Source organism: Peromyscus eremicus, chromosome 16_21 (genome assembly GCF_949786415.1).
Source record: "Peromyscus eremicus chromosome 16_21, PerEre_H2_v1, whole genome shotgun sequence".
NCBI lineage: Eukaryota > Metazoa > Chordata > Mammalia > Rodentia > Cricetidae > Peromyscus > Peromyscus eremicus.
In genome coordinates, this window is record NC_081432.1 from 5263907 (window position 1) to 5287165 (window position 23259).

Consider the following 23259-nt stretch of genomic DNA (forward strand, 5'->3'; position numbering starts at 1 on the left):
ATGTGGAGGCCAGAGGACAGCCTTGGGTGTCACACTCAGGAACATTGTCTGCCTCCACTGAGTCAGTCTCTCAGTGGCCTGGAACTCACCAATTAGGTTGCCTGGCCAGAGGGCCCCAGGAATCCTCCTGCCTCTGCCTCTCCAGTGCCAGGATTTCGAGCATACCCATGCATACGTGTGCCACCATGGCCTGCACTTTCAAGACATCTTTAGAGAAATGGAGTGTCTATCTTTTGTTTTCATGTGTACGGAAGTTTGGCCTGCGTGTGTGTCTGTGCACCACGTGCCTGTCTGGTGCCCACAGACCTGCTTTCCTCTTCCCCCTCCTCCCTCCTCTCCCTCTTCCCTCCTCCTCTCCTGCTCCTTCCCTCCTCCTCAAACCGTGCCTCAGTTATTCTCGGCCCCTTTCCCCGCTCCAACATGAAAGCTGAGATTTTATCTGAAATTATACCTTCCCATGATAAACATAGCCCATCTCTCTACTCATTATGTCCTTTAATAAAGACGCTGTGCGTCATTTATCGGGTTTATCGATTTAGGAGTTTGTGTTTTGTTTTGTTTTTGTCTCATTCTATAGACCAGGCTAGCCTGGAACTCATGGTGATTCTCCTGCCTCAGCCTCCTGGGATAGATTTATTTCTAAGGCTCTTGTGGTTTTTACTGTTGGGAGGAGATTTCCTTTCCCACGGCATTTCCTGGTGGCTCAGCATTGCGGTAGCAGGGTCTGAGGGTGTTCCTCCTCCACACACTGCTCTTGTTCTCGGGCATTTGGCACACATCTGAGTAGCTGTAAAAGTGCGTTCATTACCTCATAGTTCATGTGTGATCACTGTGTATAGAACTGGAGATCTGTGGCTTTTTGTTTTGTTGTGTTGTTTTTCGAGACAGGATTTCTCCATGTAGTTTTGGTGGCTGTCCTGGATCTCGCTCTGTAGACCAGATTGGCCTCAAACTCACAGAGATCCGCCTGGCTCTGCCTCCTGAGTGCTGAGATTAAAGGCGTGCATCACCACCGCCCGGCTAGATCTGTCGCTTTTTGAAATTACTTTTATTACATTTATTTATTGTGCATATACGTGCGTGCATGAAAGAGTGTGTGTTCGTGTGCAGGTGCACAAGGGCCACAGTGAGCATGTGGTCAGAGGACAGTTTTCAGGAGTTGGTTCTCTCCTTCTACCACGTAGGTCCTATGCCATGTCCTTGCACAGCTTGGGTCCTCAAACCCTGACTAGGGGCGTCAAGGGAATGGAGAAATGACAGACACGCAAACAGGATAGGCTAGGATGGTGTGGGTGGGCCTTTCTGATGGAGAGACCACAGCACCGTGGAGGCTCAGTGTGTTTGTTATACGCAGTTGAACACAGAGGCAGGATATTGCGTACAGATAAAACAGGAGGCAGGTGATTATACAGCTGGACGAGAAGGCAGGATTAGTTAATCGAGGTGGGAGGGGTCTCTGCAGGGAGGCAGTCTGCAGGCTGGAAATACCAGGGGGAGAAAGCGATGGTGGACATTTTCTGCACACACTAGCGACACCCACCCCCAGACTAGAGACTTTGCCATGCCCATAAGGCTGAGGCACTGGGTCCTGGGCATGGCAGTGCCCATGCCAACAGCACACATTGACTCAGCCTTACTCACTTAGTGCTTCCTCTGCTCCCCACAGTCCTGGGTATCAAACTCAGGCCATCAGGCTTGGCAGCAAGCACCCTTACCTGCTAATCCATCTCACTGGTGCCCTGTTTTTTTTTGTTTTTTTGTTTTTTTAGTAAATTCTTAAGCTCAGCCCCACTTCTTTCCTCAAAGCTGCTCTGGTTTGGGCCTTCTGTGACCGGAGACTGCTTCATCCCCGGGAAGTGGAGACTGCAGGGGGTGTCCACGGATGGGGTCTACCTCACTCTGTATGAGGACGGAGCAAAAACACTTAACCCCGGCCTGGTTCTCATTGGAGATGACATCACCATTCCCGCTTCAATTTATTTGAGGAGAGGCAGTCTCCATGACAACCAGCGGGGTTCCAGAATTTCCAATGTGGCCAGAAGTGGGACACATTCTCACAGAGCCGAATTTTCTGTATTTTGAAAATAATTTCTTTGAGAGTATTTTAAATTCCGTGCACTCATTCCTCTAGTGTGTGGGTGTGGGTGCACCATGACGGACCTGGGGAGGTCAGGGGACAACTTTTAGCAGTCTGTTCTCTCTTTCCACCACGCTGGTTCCAGGGATCAAACTCAGGTCTTCAGGCTTAGCACCAAGCACCTTTACACATAGGACTCCATCTCCCAATCCAAAAATAATTTATCTCTTTATAATTTATTTATTTGTATTGTATATACATTGGTGTTTTGCCTACATTTATGTCTGTATGAGGGTGTTGAATCCCCTGGAACAGGAGTTATAGACAGTTATGAGCTGCTATGTGGGTGCTTGGAATTGAACCCAGGTCCTCTGGAAGAGCAGGCAATGCTCTTAACCACTGAGCCATCTCTCCAGCCCCACCCCACCCCCCCCTCAAAAAAATAATTTCTTTTTCTTATCAAAGGATAAAGATTTAGTGGTCTGGCAGCCCCACCCCCTTCAGCTGCTACTACAGAAAGGACCCCTTCCCCGCTGTCCCTGTTTCCTTCCCTGTCTTTCTCACTCTTTTCTTGAGTCAGGGTCTCACATAGACCAGGCTCATGTTCCCCCTGTCTGTGCCTCCCAAGTTCTGGGACGCCTGGCTTTCCACTTTGTAGTTCTAACACGAGAGGAAGTGCTGCCCGGGTCCTAGACAGACAGTGAGGCCAGCCCCTGCAGTCAGGACTGCCTGAGGGAGCAGCCGGTGCTTGTGGGGTGAGGATGACTGCCTGAGGGAGCAGCCGGTGCTTGTGGGGTGAGGATGACGACATGATAGACGTGGGAAGACAGAGTGACAAAGCGGGGAAACCTGTGTGTCCAGAATATGGACGGCACAGGCCACCCGATGTCACAGCTTCAGAGAGGCGGTTTTCAGTTCACAAGGGCTTTGCAGGTGGGAAAGGCTAACCAAACACAAACCAGAGGCTTTAGCTTTGTTGACGCATGGTTTACTTACCATGCAGCTCACCCCTCTTAGAGTTTGTTTGCCTTGTCAGTTACGCAACAAGCCCCACAGTCAACTTCAGAACACTTTAATTACCCACCAAGGAACCTTCTACTCTTTAGCTGTTGACTCCTAATTCCTCTGTTCCCCCAAGTCCCCAGAAGTCACGGATCCACTTTTCAGTCTCTTCAGATGAGCACGTTTAACACGACATGATCCTTCACAATTAACATAAAAGGAGACATGCAATGCGGGTGCTAATTTGCATCTGGCTTCTTTCCCTCAGCATGATGTTATCCAGGTTCACCAGGATGTTGCATGACCAGTCATTTTTTTTTTTAATGGTTGAATATTATTCTACTGGGTAGATACAGCATATGTGTTTATCCATTCATTTGATGGCAGACATCTGGGTTGTTTTTACTTTGAGCTATTATGAATAGTGCTTCTGTGAACATTCCTGTCCATTTAAAAAATTGTTTTAACATGGAAAAAACTGAGCACGTGATACAGGATGATGTTACAAACCCTCGAGTCCTATTTGATTGCAGCATTGACCGAGGGCACGTTACCCCAGCCCTAACCTTGCTTTGTTACTGTAGAAGGCTTTAAAAAATAACTTAGGGCTGGAGATGTGACTCCCTCCGTAGACTGCTGCCTAGCAGGCAGGAGATGGGTCTGATCTCCAGCACCGCATAAACCCTGCCCTCAGTTCTTGGGGCCCTTAGCCTGCTCTTAGGTAGGCAGCAGCAGAGCCCAGAATCTCCCAGTGAGGAGTGAGAATCAGAGTCACAGCTTTGTCAACCCTGAGACAGGAGCTGCCGATGTCCCTGCAGTCCGGTGACCCACTCCAGGGCTCGCTTTCATGTGGCCTTTCTAGGTGGAGTTTAGGAAGCAGGGAAAAGGCTTCAGGCCAAAGCTAGTCTGATCCACTCTCTCCCCATCCCCCTCCCCTCTGGTCCCAGCTATCATCTGGCCAGTGTGTGACTTTCCTGGACCTGCTGTACAGTGGAAGAGACATCAGCCTCCCCGTCGGCACAGTGCCCTCTTGGAGTCAGAGCTCTGGAGCCTTCTGAAACCCCAGGAGGCTGATGCAGAAGGCTGCTCTACAGCGCATGTTCTAGGTCCCCCAAGGTCTGGGTGGCATTCTCAATAGGCCCCAAGAGTCTGAAAACACCATCAAGGTGCACACAGGTGTTCTCCCCCCTCGCCACGGCCCCCCCCCCATGGCCATGGCCACATTGCATCTAGTCAGAAGAGGAGGCAGGCACACCCCTTTCCTCTGGGGTGGGACTTGGAGGTGACACACGTCTTATTAGCCCTCATCTGTGGATCAGAACTTAGTCACATAGCCTTGCCTAGTAGCAAAGGAGACTGGGAAATGCAGGCCTGCTCTCAGGAGACGCCACATGTAGGCAGGGAATGGAGAGCCAATGGCTGAGTCAAGAGGAGATGATAGTCGTCTCTGGCAACAACTGTTACTAGGTGGCATAAAATGACAGGGTGCTTGTCTAGAGTGCAGGAGGCCCCCAGTCCGACCCCAGCACTATAAAATGACAGGGTGCTTGTCTAGAGTACAGGAGGCCCCCAGTCCGACCCCAGCACCACCACAAAGGAAAAGAACAGGGAAACTGTCCCCTGCTTGAGACCAAGGCTGGAACTAGAGAGCCACCATGTCACAAGGCTGTGTTGGCTGGGGAGGGACGTCTGTGGTGTCCTGGGCTTGCAGAGGCCTGGGCAGTGCCTGCACCAAGCCCCATGTCTAGGCTGACCTGCTCTGCTGTGTGGAGGTATGTTCTCCTGAGGCACAAACGCCCTCCTTCCCAGCTCCTCCTCTCCTCCCCTTTGCCATCTGCCCACTGCCCTCACCCCTGCTCTGGTGTTACCCTAATTCATTCAGATTCCTGTCTTATGTCATCAATCAGATCAATCTCTGAACAATCTTAGATCTTAGGGCTCCCCTGGCTTTCCCAAATGCCACATGAAGCAGGGGCTACTTGACTGTTGGCTGTTGGGGGGTGACGTGTGAATGTCTTTTCTATTTGAGGATTTACCTCGTCAGTTCTAAGTGTGAGGTGTAGCCTCTACCACACAGGATGCTGTGAAAGTCACCTAGCTCCACTCTCATTTTACACGAGATTGTGTTTAGACTCGGGGAGAGAAAGGAGCGTGTTAGAGGTAGAACATACCTAAGTTTCCAAACTGGTTCCCAGGAGTCCCAGCGAAGAGACACTCGTGTGGCTCCATCTGCCACAGCTGCTCTTGTTAACTCATAAGGGACCAGAAGGCCTTTCTACAATTTCTTCTTTTAAGATTTCTTTCTTTATTTTATTCTCTCTGTGTGTGCCCACATGCATGTCTGTGTTCCACGTGTGTGCAGATGCCCTCAGAGGCTAGAAGAGAAGTCCAGGTCCCCTGAAATCAGAGTTACAGCCAGCTGTGTGTCTCCTGATGTGGGTGCTGGGAGCTGAACTCAGGGCCTTTGCAAGAACCCCAGTGTACTCTTAGTTGGCAGTGTGTGTGTGTGTGTGTGTGTGTGTGTGTGTGTGTGTGTGTGTGTGAAAGGCAGGGTTTTCCACAGTGTCTAATGATTGGAGAAGAGACTTGCCTGGCCTGGGAAGGGCCTGGGAGCCTTCACTGAAGATATAACTTGGGTCTGGCTCTCTAAGGACTTCCTCTCCCCAGGGCTGTCTGAGCCCATGGACGCTGGTCAGATGAACTCTAGGAAGGCAGATCTCCAAGAGCCTGTGACAAGGTACAGGGTCCTCCTGTCGCGCACAGGGAACAGGGTGAGGGAAAGTAGGGGGGCAGTGGCAAGATGGAGGACATCTCCTTGACAGAGGCGGCCAGCTGTGACAGAATAAACCTGTCCTGTGGTCCCTCAGGGCTGGGAGGCCAGCTCCTCTGTCTGCCACCTGTGTGCCCCTGGGTACCTTGCCAGTTGAGCCTCAGTCTGTTCTGTAGAGGAGACAGCTCTACTGCCTACATGAAAACAGCGTGGCGAGGACTTGAACTCAGAGCCCAGCTCAGCGGCAGGTATCGAAGAGGCTCCACGAAGGGTACCCCTGCCGAGGCAATCACACAGGGGTAGGGCAGGACCCCGCCGAGGCAATCACACAGGGGTAGGACAGGACCCCGCAGAGGCAATCACACAGGGGTAGGGCAGGACCCCGCAGAGGCAATCACACAGGGGTAGGGCAGGACCCCGCAGAGGCAATCACACAGGGGTAGGGCAGGACCCTGCAGAGGCAATCGGACTGAGAGAGGCATGAGACGGATGGAAGGAGGCCTGACTGTGGAGCTTCAGGCAGCCAGGCACTCCTGCCAGTAGCAGAACCGACTCATTATCATGGCCGAGAGTGAGCGTGAGACCATGACAGGCAAGAGGCCTGGCCTTGCTCTGCGGAGGTGCCTGACTAGAGAGATTCACAGCTGAAGGGGTGCTGGGAGGTACCCTGCCACACACACAGCCCAACATCACCTGGGGTAAGGTGTTCTGGTTTCATCTAGGATCCCCCAGTCAGGCAGGAAGGTTATAGATGGGGCCAGGGTGGAGTTCTATCTTGGGAACACAAACTTCAAAGATGACAGAGAGAATCAGGGAAGTGATGGCCCTGAGGTATTGAATGAGTTTCCAGAGAACTTTCTAGACATATTTACTCCTTCTCTGTGTTAGTACAGGATGATCCATAAGACTCTTCCACAGGATGAATGCCTGGAGAGTGTGCCTGGATTCTTAGGAAGAGGTGCACAGGGGTGGGGACACACCTCAAACTCGTGTCCAAAGGCAAGGAAAGGGGTTTGTGGACGCGTGGCTGGAAACCCAGGTTATGAGCCTGTTCCCACGGCAACTGACTATCTGAGTTCCAGTTGGTTTTTTGGTTTTTGGTTTTTTTTTGTTTGTTTGTTTGTTTGTTTTTTGTTTTTCGAGACAGGGTTTCCCTGTGTAGCTTTGCGCCTTTCCTGGGACTCACTTGGTAGCCCAGGCTGGCCTCGAACTCACAGAAATCCACCTGGCTCTGCCTCCCAAGTGCTGGGATTAAAGGCATGCGCCACTACCGCCCAGCTTAGTTGGTTGTTTTTGAGACTGAATCTCACTATGTAGCTGTGGTGGTTTGAAAGAAAATGGCCCCCAAAGGGAGCGGCACTAATGGGAGGTGTGGTCTTGTTGGAGGAAGTGTGTCACCGAGGAGGCGGGCTTTGAGGTCTCATATATGCTCAAGCCGTGCCCAGTGAGAGAGACCTCTTCCTGCTGCCTGTGAGTCAAGATGCAAGAACTCTCAGCTACCCCTCCAGCACCACGTCTGCCTGTATGCCACCATGTCTTACTATGATGATAATAGACTGAACATCTGAAACTGTAAGCCGCCACCTCAATTAAACGTTTTCCTTTATAAGAGTTGCCGTGGTCATGGTGTCTCTTCACAGCAATAGAAACCCTAACTGAGACAGTAGCCTAGGCTGGCCTCAGATTCACTGGATAGCCTAGGCTGGCTTCAAATTCATAGTAATCCTGCTGCATCAGTTTCTTGAGTAGGGTTACAGGTGTGAACCACCATGCCATACTTTAGTATAGCTTTATAAAACAATTCTACTAAGCAGGGTTTTTAAAAATTACATTTGTGTGTGTGTGTGTGTGTGTGTGTGTGTGTGTGTGCATGTGCATGTGCGCATGCGTATATCAGAGGTCAACTTGCGGGTGTCCCTTCTCTCCTTCACCATATGGGTCCTGGGCCGGGAGATCCCACTCACATCCCCAGGTCTACCCGCTAAGCCGTCCTGCTGCCCTCGATCTAAGCTTTTTTTTTTTTAATCATATTTGAGTTTATTTATTTATTTATTTATTTATTTATTTATTTATTTATTTATTACGTATACAGTGTTCTGCCTACATATATGCTTGCAGGTCAGAAGAGGGCACCAGATCTCATTACAGATGGTTGTGAGCCACCATGTGGTTGCTGGGAATTGAACTCAGGACCTCTGGAAGGGCAGTCAGTGCTCTTAACCGCTGAGCCATCTCTCCAGCCCGCCCCCCCCCCATCTAAGCTTTTGAACTTTGTTTTCTAGAACAGTGAGGTTAGGAAAGGGTCTGCACGGTGGACTGTCACCACCAGGGAAGCCCAGTTTTCGTCCTCCTTTGTCATGAGCACTACACAGGTCAGAGCTTTTGCTCTTGGCTGAGTATGTCCAGAGCAGAGGTGGAAGGTGTGAGTTTTCCCGTAAGGTCTAATTCTGCTAACACACGGTGTGTGGCTCAGAGAGTGTGTCCACCCACTTACCCACCCGCCCATCCATCTGTCTCCCCACACACAACTTTACCCACCACCTCACTTAGCCACCCATCCGTCTACCGATCTACTCAGCTTCAACCTTCTCCTGGGCTGGCTTCCTCCCTGTAAAAAGAGACAAATGGGGGGCTGGAGAGATGGCTCAGAGGTTAAGAGCACTGGCTGCTCTTCCAGAGGTCCTGAGTTCAATTCCTAGCAACCACATGGTGGTTCACAACCATCTGTAATGAGGTCTGGTGCCCTCTTCTGGCATACAAGCATACATGAAGGCAAAACACTATATACATAATACATAATAAATAAATCTTTAAAAAAAAAAAGAGAGACAAATGGGGTCTGGGCTGGTATTTGTGTATGAGGGGCTGCCTGTCAGTGCATATGTGTGCAGTTACACATGCATTTGTGTGCACCTGTGCGTGTGGGGGGGGTGTCTTTCCTCCAGAGCCGTCCACCTGTCTTTTTAAGTCTCTCATATGGGGAACTGGGGCTCTCCAGTCAGGCTAGACTGGCTGGCTAGTGACCTCAGGGGTCCAGCTGACACTCCTGCCCCAGCACTGGGGTTACGATTGCACACCAGTACACCCAGCTTTTATACCGGTTCTGGGGACCAAACCTGGGCTCTCATGCCTTCCTGGCAAGCATTTTACCCCTGATCCATTCTCCCTGCATCTAGTACTTTTGACCTAGGATCTTGGAATTGCCCATTTCCAGGAATTTTGTGGGGTTTCCTTACCTTAGATGGGACTGGGCAGTCTCACAGGGTTCAAGACCAATCCGGCTTCCACCCTTACAAGCCATGTGTTTTGTTGTTTTATATACTCAGTTTCCACTTTAGAGATGCCTGGCACAAAGCCTCCTCTGGCTGAAAATTGGCAGTACCAGAGGGTCCCCATGGGCTTCCCACCAGTAACAGTGTGGCTTTAAAGTAAGATGCCTCCGCGGTGTGTGGCACATGAACCAGGGTCACTGGCCCTAGGGTCTAGCTGCCACTGTGAAGAAAAACAGACAAGATGGGAAAGCCTGTTTGGGTGAACTCCTTCCATTAAGATGATAATGCAGTTATTATTAGAACGTGGTTAGGTAGTCGACAGACCCCTGGGAAAACACAGCTGGGATTCTGCCTGCACTTTGGAGCCAGACAGGAGCCTCAGGCTTGTGGGTTCCCCGTGCAGGGACTCTGAGCCTTGCCAGGGCTTCCCTGGGAATCTGCTCACCCGTGCCTCCCCAGAGACCACCTCACCTCATCTTCCCCTGAGCAGTCATTTCCATGCAAGGGAGAGCTGGCTGGCCAACTGTGATTGGCTAAGATGGAGGCTGTTGCTAGGTTACCAGTCCACTGAGACTGGGTGCGTGTGCCTGTGTGCGCAACCCCATCCTCCATCCTGGGTCCATCCCACACAGCAGGCCTGATTCTTGCATACCCAGGAACAGGATCCAGCCACTTAAAGGGCCTGCCTCCAGTGCCCTTTCCGTCTGTGTGGGGGAAGGAAGGGAGACAGGCCTGTGCTTTAACTCTGGAATCATCTTGAACAGCTGTTTGTCTCTTGGGCCTCAACGTCCCTTTTTGATTTTTTTTTTTTTTTTTTTTTTTTTGGTTTTTCGAGACAGGGTTTCTCTGTGTAGCTTTGCGCCTTTCCTGGAACTCACTTGGTAGCCCAGGCTGGCCTTGAACTCACAGCGATCCACCTGGCTCTGCCTCCTGAGTGCTGGGATTAAAGGCGTGCGCCACCATCAAAATGCCCATTTTTGATTTCTTGAGTTCACTAATTTATTCATTATCTATGTATGCATTCAGTTAATTAAGTGTCTGCCTGGATTTCAGACACTGTATCAAATACTAAGGATTAGTAAGACCTCTTCACTCTTGGGAAGGAGGTAATTATTTCCCACTTAATGAAATAACATACTGTGCACCAAGTTATCTCTTTCCTTCCCCTTCGGTGATTTTTCCAGCCCCCGATGTTTTTTCAAACTAAGCCTCTAACCCTCTCCCATAAGAGAGGCCTGTTCCAGATTGGCCCTTTGCCTCCACAGACCATGGGCACAGCCTATCAGCCATGCTTTTACTATGTCCATCTATTTTTTTTATTTTATTTAAATGGATTTATTTTCACACGTTTGGGTGTTTTGTCTGCATATGTGTCTGTGTACCACATGTGTGAAGTACTCATGGAGACCAGAAGAGGGCGTCAGATCCCCTGGAAGAGTTCCAGGAGTACTGAGTCACTGTGTGGGTGCTGGGTATTGAATCTGGGTCCTCTGAAAGAACAACCAATGCTCTTAAGAACTGAGGCATCTCTCTAACCCCTGCTTTGTCACATCTTGACAAGAATGACCTTGTTCGGTGGAAGCCATACGGGCAATTATTCCGGCATACCCAATATTGAGTGCGTACTGTTGCAGGGAGCTTTCAAACTATCTTAGGACGGAATATATTGGTTATTGATTTTTGTTTTGTTTTGTTTGAGACAGGATTTCATGGAGTCCAGGCTGGCCTCCAACTTACTTGGCAGCAAAGGCTGACCTTGAACTCCTGATCTTCCTGCTTCCACTTCCAGAGAGTGGGGGTCACAGGTGTGCACCACTATGCCCAGCGTGCAGCGCTGGGGGTGGACGGGGACTGCGTGCATGCTAGGCAAGCAAGCGCTCTACCAACTGGGCCACACCCTCAGACCTCAAGCAGACATTTGTACCCACATTTAAAATATACAACCTAAAGGAGACCCCTGAACAGTGGGGGCTTTCTCCTTGGACCCTGGATTAGGCACAAACCACACCCAAGCTGCTTTCTGACCTTGCAGGTGTGATTTTTTTTTTCTTTTTCTTTTTTTCCGGAGCTGAGGACTGAACCCAGGGCCTTGTGCTTGCTACCACTGAGCTAAATCCCCAACCCCCTTTTTTTCTTTTTCTGAGACAGGGTTTCTCTGTGTAACAGCCATAGCTGTCCTGAAACTCACTCTGTAGACCAGGTTGGCCTCGAACTCACAGAGATCCACCTGCCTCTGCCTCCCGAGTGCTGAGATTAAAGGTGTGAGCCACCACTGCCCGGCCTGCTGGAGCAATTTTTAAGAAAGGAAAAAGGAGAGGTCTGTGTTGGAATGGGCTAGGACGTGGTGGTAAAGGAGACAGAGGATGAGGGAGAAGGGGAGGGGACAAGGAAAGGGGGCAGGGTATTTGTCCCGGAGGACAGAGGACAGCCTCTGGATAGAGAGGAGACAGATGTGGCCCAGAGGAAAATGGCGGTTTATAAAAGTAAAGGGGAGACCCCATGTTAGGGTGAGGTGTTTACTTTTAATTGGGCGTGTTGATTAGGGGAGCCATAGGGGGCTTTTGACGCTGGACTTCAATACTTTGATAGCTGGACCTTGGTAGTCGGCCTCAGGAGGAGGAAGAGGCCAAATAAGGGACTAGACCTTGGGGGTTAGCTTCAGGAATGTAATCTAACGGTTTTTACCAAGGCAGAGGGAATGGGGGGAGGGGAGAATGGAGGGCGAGGTCTGCCAGAGCCACACGCTCAAGTGGGCCAGTGTCGCATCACAACCAACTTTTTATTTTTTTAAAATTATGTGTGTGTATGTGCACACACGTGTTCATGCGTGGTCATGGGAGAACACATGGTACATGTGTTTTGTGGAGGTCAGCAGACAATTTGCATGAATTAATTCTCTCCTCTATGGGTCCCAGGGAGAGACCTCGGACTAAGTGGCAAGTGCCTTTACCTGCTGAACCATCTCGATGGACCCTTTCCCCCTTATTTGATAGACAGTGAAATTGAGGTCGAATAAAGGTACTTAACTAACCAGTGATGCCCCAGATGGCTTGTGTGACCCTGGGATTTGAGCCAAAGCGCTTGGCTTTGCGGTACACGCATGTGTCGTAGAAGATGTTCAAGACTCCCGAGCAGCTGAAACTCAGTGCTGCGGCTCCACACCGCCATCCCCAGAACTCTCCACTGCAGCCTCATACTGCCTTCACATCCTGTTGAAGCTTCTTGCGCTTATGAAGCCTGAGGTGACCACACTAGTCAACACAATTGATTCTCGGGGAACAGCACCCCCTCCTGTAATCTCATCCCTTGGGAGATGCAGAGGGGAGGATCAGGGTTGAAGGCCATTCTTGGCAATATAGTAAGTTGGAGGCCAGCCTGGGATATATGAGATCGTATATCATAATCAATTCTGCTACCTGTCTGCCTGCCTGCGCGACCTCGCTGCTGGGTTTTTGCTATGGAATCAAGCAACAGTCTCTTCTCTCTCAACCATCTCACCGCCGAACAAACACGAGCGTCCACCACCATCCTGGAGACTGGCTGGGTGGCGGAATGTTGGCCCTGGAGGATTTCCAGTGTATCTGAGAGGCTCCTGAGGGTCTCTGCAGATCCAGCATCCTGACGAGAGGGGAGAACCGCCTCCTCAGAACAGAAGTAGATGCGGCTCGTGGGGACTTGGTGGGGGCAGCTAACGTTTGCTGAGCAGAACACACGGAGCCCAAGATGCTACATTCAAACCCCATGTTGCTGTGGTTGGTGTAGAAACCATGACCAAAGGAGCCTGGCAGCCTGGAGATTGCCACTACTTACAGCAACAAAAACACCTGACCAAAAAAAAAATCAAGGAAGGAACGCTCACAGTTGGGTTCACAGTGCGGTGCCGTCCAGCGTGACTGGCAGGAGATGGCTGGTCGGGAAGCAGAGGGAGCTGGACGCTGATGCTCAGCCCCTTTCTCCTTAGGCAGCCCAGCATCCCAGCCCATGCAGCGGCACTGCCCCATTCAGAGCAGGTCTTGCCTCCTCAATGAACTCAATCTAGAATTTCTCTGACACACATGGCCTGTAGTTTGTCTCCTAGGTGACTCTAGGTCCTTTCTAGTTGATGACAGTAACCATCCCAGAGGGTGGGGGAAAGTGCTGGAAAGTCAAGGGTGCATAAAGAAGACTCCAAACCCAGCAGCGGGGCGGGGCTTAATCCTCTCTCTCTCTCTCTCTCTCTCTCTCTCTCTCTCTCTCTCTCTCTCTCTCTGTCGCCTCTCTCCCCCCCCCTCTCTCCCCCCTGCTTCTCTCGCTGTCTGAGACAGGGTCTCACCATGTGAGCATGGCTGGAAAACCCTCTATGTAGATCAGATTCGCTTCAACCTTGAAGCAATCCTCCTGCCTCTATCTCTTGAGCTCAGGGGTGACAGGCAGGAGCCATCACACCTGCTGGTCCTTGATTCTCCACTGCAGGAGACTTGTTTAACCTGCTTAGTTATCCCTCTCTCTTCCCATCACCAAAAAAGAAAGAGTGACAGAGGAGGGAGAGAGACCATCTGTCCCCGAGGACAGACACACGGAAACCATGAGAGAAACAAGAAGACACAGAGAGATGGGGACCTTTGGGTGTGTGCCTGCGTTGAGAATTTGAAAGCAAATGCCAGGCGGAGAGAAACCAGACGGCCGCCCCCTCCCCCAGCTGTGTGTGTCTAGGCGGTACACAGTTGATTCCCAGAGCGAACCGTTTTCAGATGTAAGGACCCTGGAAATGTCAACACTATTTTCACTCTCCGCCGCTGTTCATCCCCATCACACCCCTCCCTACTGGGTGGGTGAACATCGGCTCAGAATGAATCTTGCTCTAGTTCTGAAGCCACAATTAAAATAAGCACTTTAGGCTGGAGACGTGTAGACCTTTGACCCCGCACTCCCACGCCTAGGAATTTGTCCTAAAGAGAAGACTCCAGGGCATGGGCAGAGAATTTAGCATGGATTGTTCCTCCTGGTATATTTATATATTATAATTCATCTATTTGTGTTTTATGTTTATGAGCGTTTGCCTGCATGTATGTCTGGGCACCACATGCATGCAATGCCCACAGAGGCCAGAAGGGGGCGTTGGATGTCCTGGAACTGGAGTTACAGATGGTTGTGAGTCCTAGGCGGGTGTTGGGCGTTGAGCCTGGGTCCTCTGAGAGAGCAGCCAGTGGTCTTTATCACTGAGCCATCTTTCCAGTCCTGTGGCAGGCTAATCTCTAAAACTGTGTGTGTGGTGGTGGTGGTGGTGGTGGTGGGGGGGGGGGGGGTTGAATGAGAATCTCCCCCGTAGGATCCGATGTTTGAATGCTTGGTCCCAGGTTGTGTGAACTGTTTGGGTAGGTTCAGGAGGTGTAATGCAGCCTTGCTGGAAGAGGTGTTTCCCTGGGGGTGGGCTGTGAGCTCAAGAGCCTGAGCCATTCCCAGGTAGTGTTCTCTCTGCCCTTGGCTTGTGGTTTCAATGGTGAGCTCTCAGCTTCCGCTCCGGCCGCCATTTCCGCTGCTTGCTGCCGCGTTCCCATGTCATGACAGACTCTTCGCCCTCTGCCCCGAGCCCAAGCAAACCCTCCTCCCTTGTGTTGTCTTGGTCGTAGTGTTTTCTCACAGTGGCAGAAACGTAGCCAATACAGCGTGTTCACTGGTGGGTGTGCGTGCCCCTGTGGGCGTCAGAGCACAACTTGGAGGAGTCAGTTCTCTCCTTCTACCTTGTGGGTCGTGGAACTCAGGTTGCCAGGCTTGACAGCAAGAGACTTTATCCACTGAGCCTTCTCACAGGCTAGCTCTTTCTTTTCTTCCTTCCTTCCTTCCTTCCTTCCTTCCTTCCTTCCTTCCTTCCTCTCTTCCTTTTTTTGTTTGTTTGTTGTTTATTTTTTTGTTTTTCAAGATAAGGTTTCTCTGTATATCCCTGGCTGTCCTAGAACTCAATCTGTAGCCCAGGCTGGCCTAGAACTCACAGAGATCCACCTGCCTCTGCCTCCCGAGTGCTGGGATTAAAGGCGTGCACCACCACCTGGTTACAGGCTATTTTGTTAAAAGACATTATAAACTTGTGTTTCGACAGGCATGGTGACAGTCTGTAATTATAGCACAGAAGAGGTGGAGGCAGGTGGATCTGGAGTTCAAGGTCATCATCCACTGCAGTACTGAGTTCAAGGCCAGCCTGGGTTACATATAGGGGCCAACAGGAGGGTTCAGTAGGTAAAGGTCTTGCTTGCTGCAGAGCCTGACAGTGAGTTCAGTTCCTGGAACTGAAACAGGGCCAGGGGAATGGTCCCAGGGGTAAAGAGCTTACTGGAGGCATGAGGACCTGAGTTCAGGTCCCCAGGACCAACATTAACAGCTGAGTGTGGAGTTGTGACCTTGTAACCCAGCACTGGGGTGGGGGTGGGGCACAGAGAAGAGGATCCAGGGGCTGGATGGCCAGCTGGTCAGGTGGGGACTGTGAGCTCCAGGGTCAGTGAGAGATCACGGCCTCTATGTGCACATGCAAAGGGAGGTGTGTGTGCGCACACACACACACAGACCCCGAAACAAGTAAACAACAATACGTAGGCATTTATTGGCAAATAAATATATACATCATATAGTAGGTTTAAAAAGTGAGTTACAAGTGTGTACAATAATACATAGCCCAGCTCCCTGTGGGAGTGAAAACAACATAAATGGTCAAAGGAAATAGGCCAACCTTTCATTTCCGGGTGGAGGAATTCTGAGGCTTTCTTTTTCTTTCTGTTTCTCTGCATTTCTGCCTTGTTTTGGTTTGTTTGGGTTTTTTTTGTTGTTGTTGTTTTGTTTTGTTTTTTTGTTTGTTTGAGGCAGGGTCGTGTAGCCAGGCTATCCTCAAACTCCCGATCGGCCGGCCTGCCTGCCTCTACTTCCCGAATACAGGACCGCAGTAGACTTGTGGCTGCATGCCTGCCTGCATCTGACTTGTCTGGCGTGTCCCCACATGAGTAGGTGCGCTTCCTGTGACAGGAGCACAGGTCCCTGCATCATCCCGGGCACCGCCACTGCTCTTCAGACCCGTAGAACAAGCTGAAGCAGGGCTAAAGAGGAGGTCAGTGACCTCCGTCAGCCCGTGAAGAACTCAAAAACAGGGCTGGAGCGATGACTCAGCAGTTAAGAGCACCGGCTGCTCTTCCAGTGGTCCTGGGTTCGATTCCCAGTGCCCACTTGGCAGCTCACAACCACCTGCAACTCCAGTTCCAGGGGACCTATCACCCTCTGACCTCTGGGGGAACCTGTAAACTCATGGTGCACGTAACTGGCACAGGGATATGCATACATAAATAATAAACAGTTTTAAACAGTTCATCTGATGGTGGTGCATGCTGGGAAGTTGGGTGAAGGGGGATGGGGAGTTCAAGGTCACTCTTGGCTATATAGTGAGTGAGTGAGTCTGAGGCCAGCCTGGGCTATGTGAAACCAATTCCCAAAAGCACATGTCTCCATTCTAACTTGTCTTCTGGGTGAGACCAGTTCAGTGACCTGAAACCTTGTACCATTTGCCACTCGCCGGCTGGCCACCACCCTCCTAGAGGGGAGATGCTGTTTGCTCATGCCTACACATGGTAAGGTTGAAGTTGGTGAAATTGCCAGGCTTCCGGCTCCCGGGAAGGAGCATGAGTGGTGGGCTCACAGCAAAGGATGGGGTCCCTACTACTAATGCAGATGTCGTCTGGGTGTGGATGATGGTTCCGAGTCAGAAAAACATTAAACTAACATTTCCTGCCTGTGTCACTGCAGGCAAGACACTTACCCTGCCTAAGTTTCCAGATCTGTACAATGGTACTCCAGCATTAGTAGAGTGGTCTCCAAGGTTAGACCAGTGGCGTACAATCTGTGAACTATAACATGTGACAGGAATAAACTGTCCTTTCATTGTGTCCAAATTGTCCTGTGTGATGTTGGGCAAATCAGTTTCCTCCTCTGTATGTCTGCTAACGACCGATTGCAAGGCACTCGGAACGCCAGACTCTCGGAGCTGGAAAGCCCTTCCTGCCCACGCTCGGATCTCGTTGATAAGCTCTCTGACAGAGCTGCACATGCAGCCTCCACTTGGCTGCCTCCCACGGAGGAGAGTGAGCTCATGACGGCACACGTCCCTGTTGCATATTCATGACAGGAACTTACAGCAAAATTTTCCATAGGAGGCATTTGTTGAAGGACTGGTGGTGTGGTTCAGTGGTCAAGAACAGGCTTAACGCCGGGCAGTGGTGGCGCACGCCTTTAATCCCAGCACTCGGGAGGCAGAGCCAGGCGGATCTCTGTGAGTTCGAGGCCAGCCTGGGCTACCAAGTGAGTCCCAGGAAAGGCGCAAAGCTACACAGAGAAACCCTGTCTCGAAAAAAAAAAAAAAAAAAAAAGAACAGGCTTAACTTGTGCAAAGCCCCTGAGTTCAACCCCTGGCACCAAGAAAAAATAATAGTTGTACGACTGGAGAGATGACTCATTGGTTAAGAGCACAAATTCGTGAACCGTTCCATATTTTTTTTGTTTATAAAAAGTTCAAGTTTTTTTAAAAAAAAAAGAGCACTTGCTGCTCTTGCAGAGGATGGAAGTTCAGTTCCCAGCAGTCATGTCGGACGTCTCCCAGCTGCGGGGATCCTACACCCTCTTCTAGCTTCTGTGAGCACACACACACACACACACACACACACACACACACACACACACACGCACATACTTACACATGAATAAAAATAAATTTGATACAACCTGCTTGTCAGAAAAGGACTAGAGCTAAGTTGCCAGAGTTCGTGCCCGGCATGTATGAAGCCCTGGGTTCTCTCCCCAGCTCAGCATAAACCAAGCATGGCACAGGCTGTAATCCCAGCACTATTGCGGGGTACAGTAGGATCAGGAGTTCAAGGTCATCCTCTGCTACTCAGTGAGGGTGAGGCCTGTCCAGGGTATGTGGCCTCTAAGCATAAGAATCTCATATGAGCCGGGCGGTGGTGGTACACTCCTTTAATCCCAGCACTCGGGAGGCAGAGGCAGAAGATCTTTGTGAGTTCGAGGCCACCCTGGTCTCCAAAGTGAGTTCCAGGAAAGGCGCAAAGCTACACAGAGAAACCCTGTCTTGAAAAAAAGCCAAAAAAAAAAAAAAGAATCTCATACGGGACTCTCAGAAACCCACCTGGTAGCGGACCTCAGGCGTGGGAACAGGCGGCTGGGGATGCTGTTTGCAGGGAGAAAATATCTTTTAGCCACTGAAAGTTTCTGTTGTGTGGTCACACATGGTCAGAAGCAGGACACCCGGGTCCCTAGCTGTGGGAGACCTGGGACTTCCTCCTTCATGGCTCTGTGCCGTCCGTAATGGCGGGCCTGTTCCTGAGTACCCCAGGCTTGTAGATCCCAGGCCTCGTCCCTATGAGCTGTGGGGTGAAGTGGTGACATCATTGAGGGCACCCCCGTGAGGGGTCTGCTCCCACTTTTTACCCCAGGGTACTCTTGAGCAGGGAGAAGTGAGAAATATTTAAATAGAAATATAGAGGAGAGAGACAGAAATGCAGGATAGCCTCGGGAGGGCCTGGGTCAAAACCCACCTGCCCCTTCTGTCTCTTCTAAAGGGCTTTTAAAGGAATGCCGAGGGGTGGAGCAAAAGACCTCCCCCTAGCGTAGCCAAGTGCAGAACATTCCAAACACCTGTAACGACATACGTGGTCAAGTCATCATCCCCTTATGCAGCCCTGCTGTGTAAAGCAAGCTCGGATCTCACTAGGAGACCTCTGTGGACCCCAACACCCCCCCCCCCATTAGTCTTACCCTGCCGGCTCATGGTGTACCTCCCCTCTGTTTCCCTCCACAGAGGAGTACCTCAGAGTGCTGAACGCGGGCCTGGCCGAGGTGAAGAAGTACTTCCTGGGACCTCTGTCCCCGTCCTGCAAGATGGTACAGATGATGCGACAGTTTTTGTACAACGTGCTGCCTGAAGACTCCTACAAGTTCGCCACCGGGAAGCTGCACGTGAGCCTCACCAGAGTCACAGACGGAGAGAACGTGGTGGTCTCAGAGTACAGGTCCAAGGAGGAGCTCATCGAGGCAAGGCCCTGACTGTGCCTCCCCTGGGGGACCCTGGACAGCCCCGTGCAGCTCTGGGGGTCCCAGCCCCAGCCCCGTGCAGCTCGGTCCCAGCCCCAGCCCGGTGCAGCTCGGTCCCAGCCCTGTGCAGCACGGTCCCAGGCCCAGCCCGGTGCAGCTCTGGGGGTCCCAACCCCAGCCCCGTGCAGCACGGTCCCAGCCCCAGCCCGGTGCAGCTCTGGGGGTCCCAGCCCCAGCCCCGTGCAGCACGGTCTCAGCCTCAGCCCAGTGCAGCTCTGGGGGTCCCAGCCCCGTGCAGGTCGGTCCCAGGCCCAGCCCGGTGCAGCTCTGGGGGTCCCAGCCCCAGCCCCGTGCAGCACGGTCTCAGCCTCAGCCCAGTGCAGCTCTGGGGGTCCCAGCCCCGTGCAGGTCGGTCCCAGGCCCAGCCCGGTGCAGCTCTGGGGGTCCCAGCCCCAGCCCCGTGCAGCTCAGTCCCAGCCCTGCGCAGCACAGTCCCAGCCCTGTGCAGCACGGTCCCAGCCCCAGCCCGGTGCAGCTCTGGGGGTCCCAGCCCCGTGCAGCTAGGTCCCAGCCTCCTTCCTTCCTCCCTTCCCTGATTTCCTGGCTCTTTGCTTCCTTCCTGCCTGCATCTCTGCCAGGAGCAATTTCACAGGAGGTGACAGACAGAGGCCCGCCATCAGCCAGAGTCCGCCACCAGCCCGATGACTTCCACACCATGTTCCCTTCCTCTACCTTCACCCTGCAGGGCCTCTGGGCTGAATCTGGGGTTTCAGAAGCCTAGTGGTGGCCCCCCAACTCCAGAGACCTCCAGACCTGGGTTTCAGTGTACCTCCAGCTTTAGAAAGGATAAGGAACAGTACCCATGTTCCCGCTCGGTCCTCAGGCGCCCTGACAGAGATTGAATTATCTGGCTGGGGCTGTAGCTCAGTTGGTAGTGTCTGCCTACCTCCTGCCTACAGTCCGCAGGAGGCCCTGGGTGCCACCCCCACATATAAGCACAGGTGATCAGAAGTTCAAGGCCATCCACACACAGCAAGGCTGAGACCAGCCGGAGCTACATGAGACCCTGTCTAGAAAGGTGGGGGCCATTTTTAAGAGCACCTGTTGTTTCGAGGATCCAAGTTTAGTCATCAAATCCACATTGAGTGGCTCACCACCATCTGTAACTCCAGCTCCAGGGGATCCAAGGGATCCAATGCCCTTTTCTGGCCTCTTGGGCACTCATACACAGGGCACACACACACACACACACACACACACACACACACACACACACATGCATATATACATACACATAAATAAAAATAAATATTTTTATTTATTTTTATTTTTATTTTTATTTTTATTTTTTATTTTATTTTATTTTTTTTTTTTGAGATAGTTTCTCTGTGTAGCCTTAGCTGTCCTGGAATTCATTTTGCAGACCAGTATGGCCTCAAACTCAGAGATCTGCCTGCCTCTGTCTCCTCATTACTGGGATTAAAGGTGTGCACCCCCACCACATGGCATAAATATTTTTAAAAAGGATTAATGGGGCTGGAGAGATGGCTCAGAGATTAAGAGCACTGGCTGCTCCTCCAGAGGACCTGGGTTCAGTTCCCAGCACCCACATGGTGACTCACAAGCATCTGTAACTACATTTCCAGGGGCTCTGACCCCCTCTTCTGACCTCCACAAGCACTAGGCATACAAGTTGTGCCCAGATATGTTGGTGAAACATTCATACACATAAAATAAAATAAATCTTTAAAAATAAAAAATAAAAAGCCGGGCTGTGGTGGTGCATGCCTTTAATCCCAGCACTCAGGAGGTAGAGACAGGTGGATCTCTGTGAGTTTAAGGCCAGCCTGGTCTACAGAGTGAGATCCAGGATAGTCAGGGCTGCACAGAGAAACCCTGTCTCAAAAAAAAAAAAAAAGTCAGTAAACAAAAAATGGTTGACTTTTCCCTCCACAGTTTCCTGCGTAGATGAGTTCACACCCACCCTGACGTGGATGGCACTGTGCTGAGCTGGAGCTCTGGGATACAGACTCTAGTGATCAGCTGTGACCACTGAGCAGACCTGGCTTTGCTCAGCGTTCCTTCATGAGACTGTCCATCTCCTGTCTCCACTCTCCTCCACTCCCCAAGCCTATGTCCAGCTCTCCGCGTCCTCTGCCCAAGCCTGGCCCAGTCCAGGGGTTGGGGTGAACAAGCAGCAGACCCCTAAGGTGACTCGTTCTCCACTCTTGGAGGGACACCCCTCACGCCCACGGCTATCATGGCTGTGGTCTCCCTCCCAGCCTCTCCCAGCTCCCACTCTTACCTCGACATTACAGCTCACCACACCCAAACCAGGCCACATCTGCTTCAAGCCATTCCTTCTGGCTTCCGGTCTAGCCTCTGCTGCTTACCATATTCCTGTCCCTTCATCCACCCTGCCTTGTCTCCTCCTCTGGGACCACATCAGCCATGCTTACCTCCTTCACCTCTCTGCTACTGCACACTCCCAAGGATGGCTTCTCAGCCTCCTTTGAGGCCAGGGCCTGGTCCAGGACAGCCGCAGGTTCATGGAAGGCTGGTGGTCAGCAGAGCCCCTGGATATGTCAAGGCCACCCCCTCTTTAGGACATCGGGTCTGACTAACCCAGTAGACTACCTAAGACCCTACTAACGATAGCATGGGAATTGAATGAGAGACTGGGTGTCCCAGGCCAGTACCCTTACTTTAGGGAACTGGGGACCGGTAGGGGTCAGGGGCCAGTGGCACCTGTGTGTCTTTACCACCTACTCCAGGGCCTGTGGCATCTCAGCCCGTCTCTCCGCAGGCCCTGTACTGCAGCTGCTTTGTTCCTGTCTACTGCGGCTTCATCCCCCCGACGTATCGGGTGAGGTGAGTGACTGGGTGAGCTGAGATCCTGGGGCATCCCTAAGGGAAGGGACATTTTCTACATGTTGACAGATGCCTGGTTTTTTGGTCTTTTGTCTTTTTTTTTTTTTTTTTTTTCCAGAGCTGAGGATCAAACCCAGGGCCTTGCGCTTGCTAGGCAAGCGTTCTACCACTGAGTCAAATCCCCAACCCCGGATGCCTGGGTTTTTAAGGGGAGCTTCCTCTAGTTGGTTCAGGGCCTTCTCTAGACCCACCCACCCTGTAGAGGACTCAGCAAGTCAGGGTTCCAAGGCTTGCCGCGTTCTCCCAGAAGACAGTGCGCAGAACGCAGGGACCTGAGACCCTGCCTGAGAGACCTTCGGGGCCATCTGGGCCAGTGGTCACAGGCTTCCATGTGCCCATGATTAACTCCGAGGAATCCTAAAATAATCTGCTTCAGAAGATCTGGGCAGGCCAGGCTTCTGCACCTCTGGCTGGCCTCAAGGTGACCATTGACCAGTCTCCTGGCTACAGTCTGAGTCGTGGGGATGTAACCCCTGGTCCAGACATTGTGCTCTGTCAGCAAGCCTTTTTCAGGCTCCCACGGGGCACAGAGCCTCTGTACTGGTCATCTCTTGTTCAGTTCATAGGAGAGGAAACCGACAGGAGCCCCACCCCCACCCTGAAAGAAAGGAGCTGGAGGTGGGTGCACTGTGAGGCCATGGGAGGGGCGTGGTCTCCATGGACACCACATGGAGGCCCATATCACCAGGATGGCAGAGGAAGGACAGTCCAGGGTCAGAGCGGTAGGTTAGGAGTCCTGAGGCTACTGTGGACACAGCAAGTGACCTTGCTCCACACCACCCACCATTGATCTTGGGGACCTCAGCCTCAAGGCTGGTCCCAAAAGGTCTTGTGGCCCTGATGTCCCATGGCCGCAGGTCCTCCATGTCCTCTCTGGTTGAGTGTCATCTGTCTCTTCCCCACAGAGGTACATTGACGGTGGCTTCACGAGCATGCAGCCCTGTGCCTTCTGGACGGACTCCATCACCATCTCCACCTTCAGCAGCCAGCAGGATATCTGTCCGAGAGATTGCCCTGCCATCTTCCATGACTTCCGAATGTTCAACTTCTCCTTCCAGTTCTCCTTGGAGAACATCACCCGCATGACACATGCGTTGTTCCCCCCAGACCTGGTGGTGAGAGACAGGAGGGGCAGGGTGGGACCCGGA

At 51.7% G+C, this 23259-nt stretch overlaps 1 protein-coding gene across 1 annotated transcript in view; it reads left to right on the forward strand.

The window, feature by feature from the left end:
* Pnpla1 (patatin like phospholipase domain containing 1) overlaps positions 1–23259 on the forward strand; it is a 35845-nt gene that overhangs the window by 3486 nt on the left and 9100 nt on the right. Inside the window, exons 2-4 of the mRNA XM_059243882.1 lie at positions 18948–19180; positions 21987–22046; positions 23017–23226. Of these exons, the coding sequence (XP_059099865.1) occupies positions 18948–19180; positions 21987–22046; positions 23017–23226 (503 nt within the window). The remainder of the gene's footprint in view (positions 1–18947; positions 19181–21986; positions 22047–23016; positions 23227–23259) is intronic.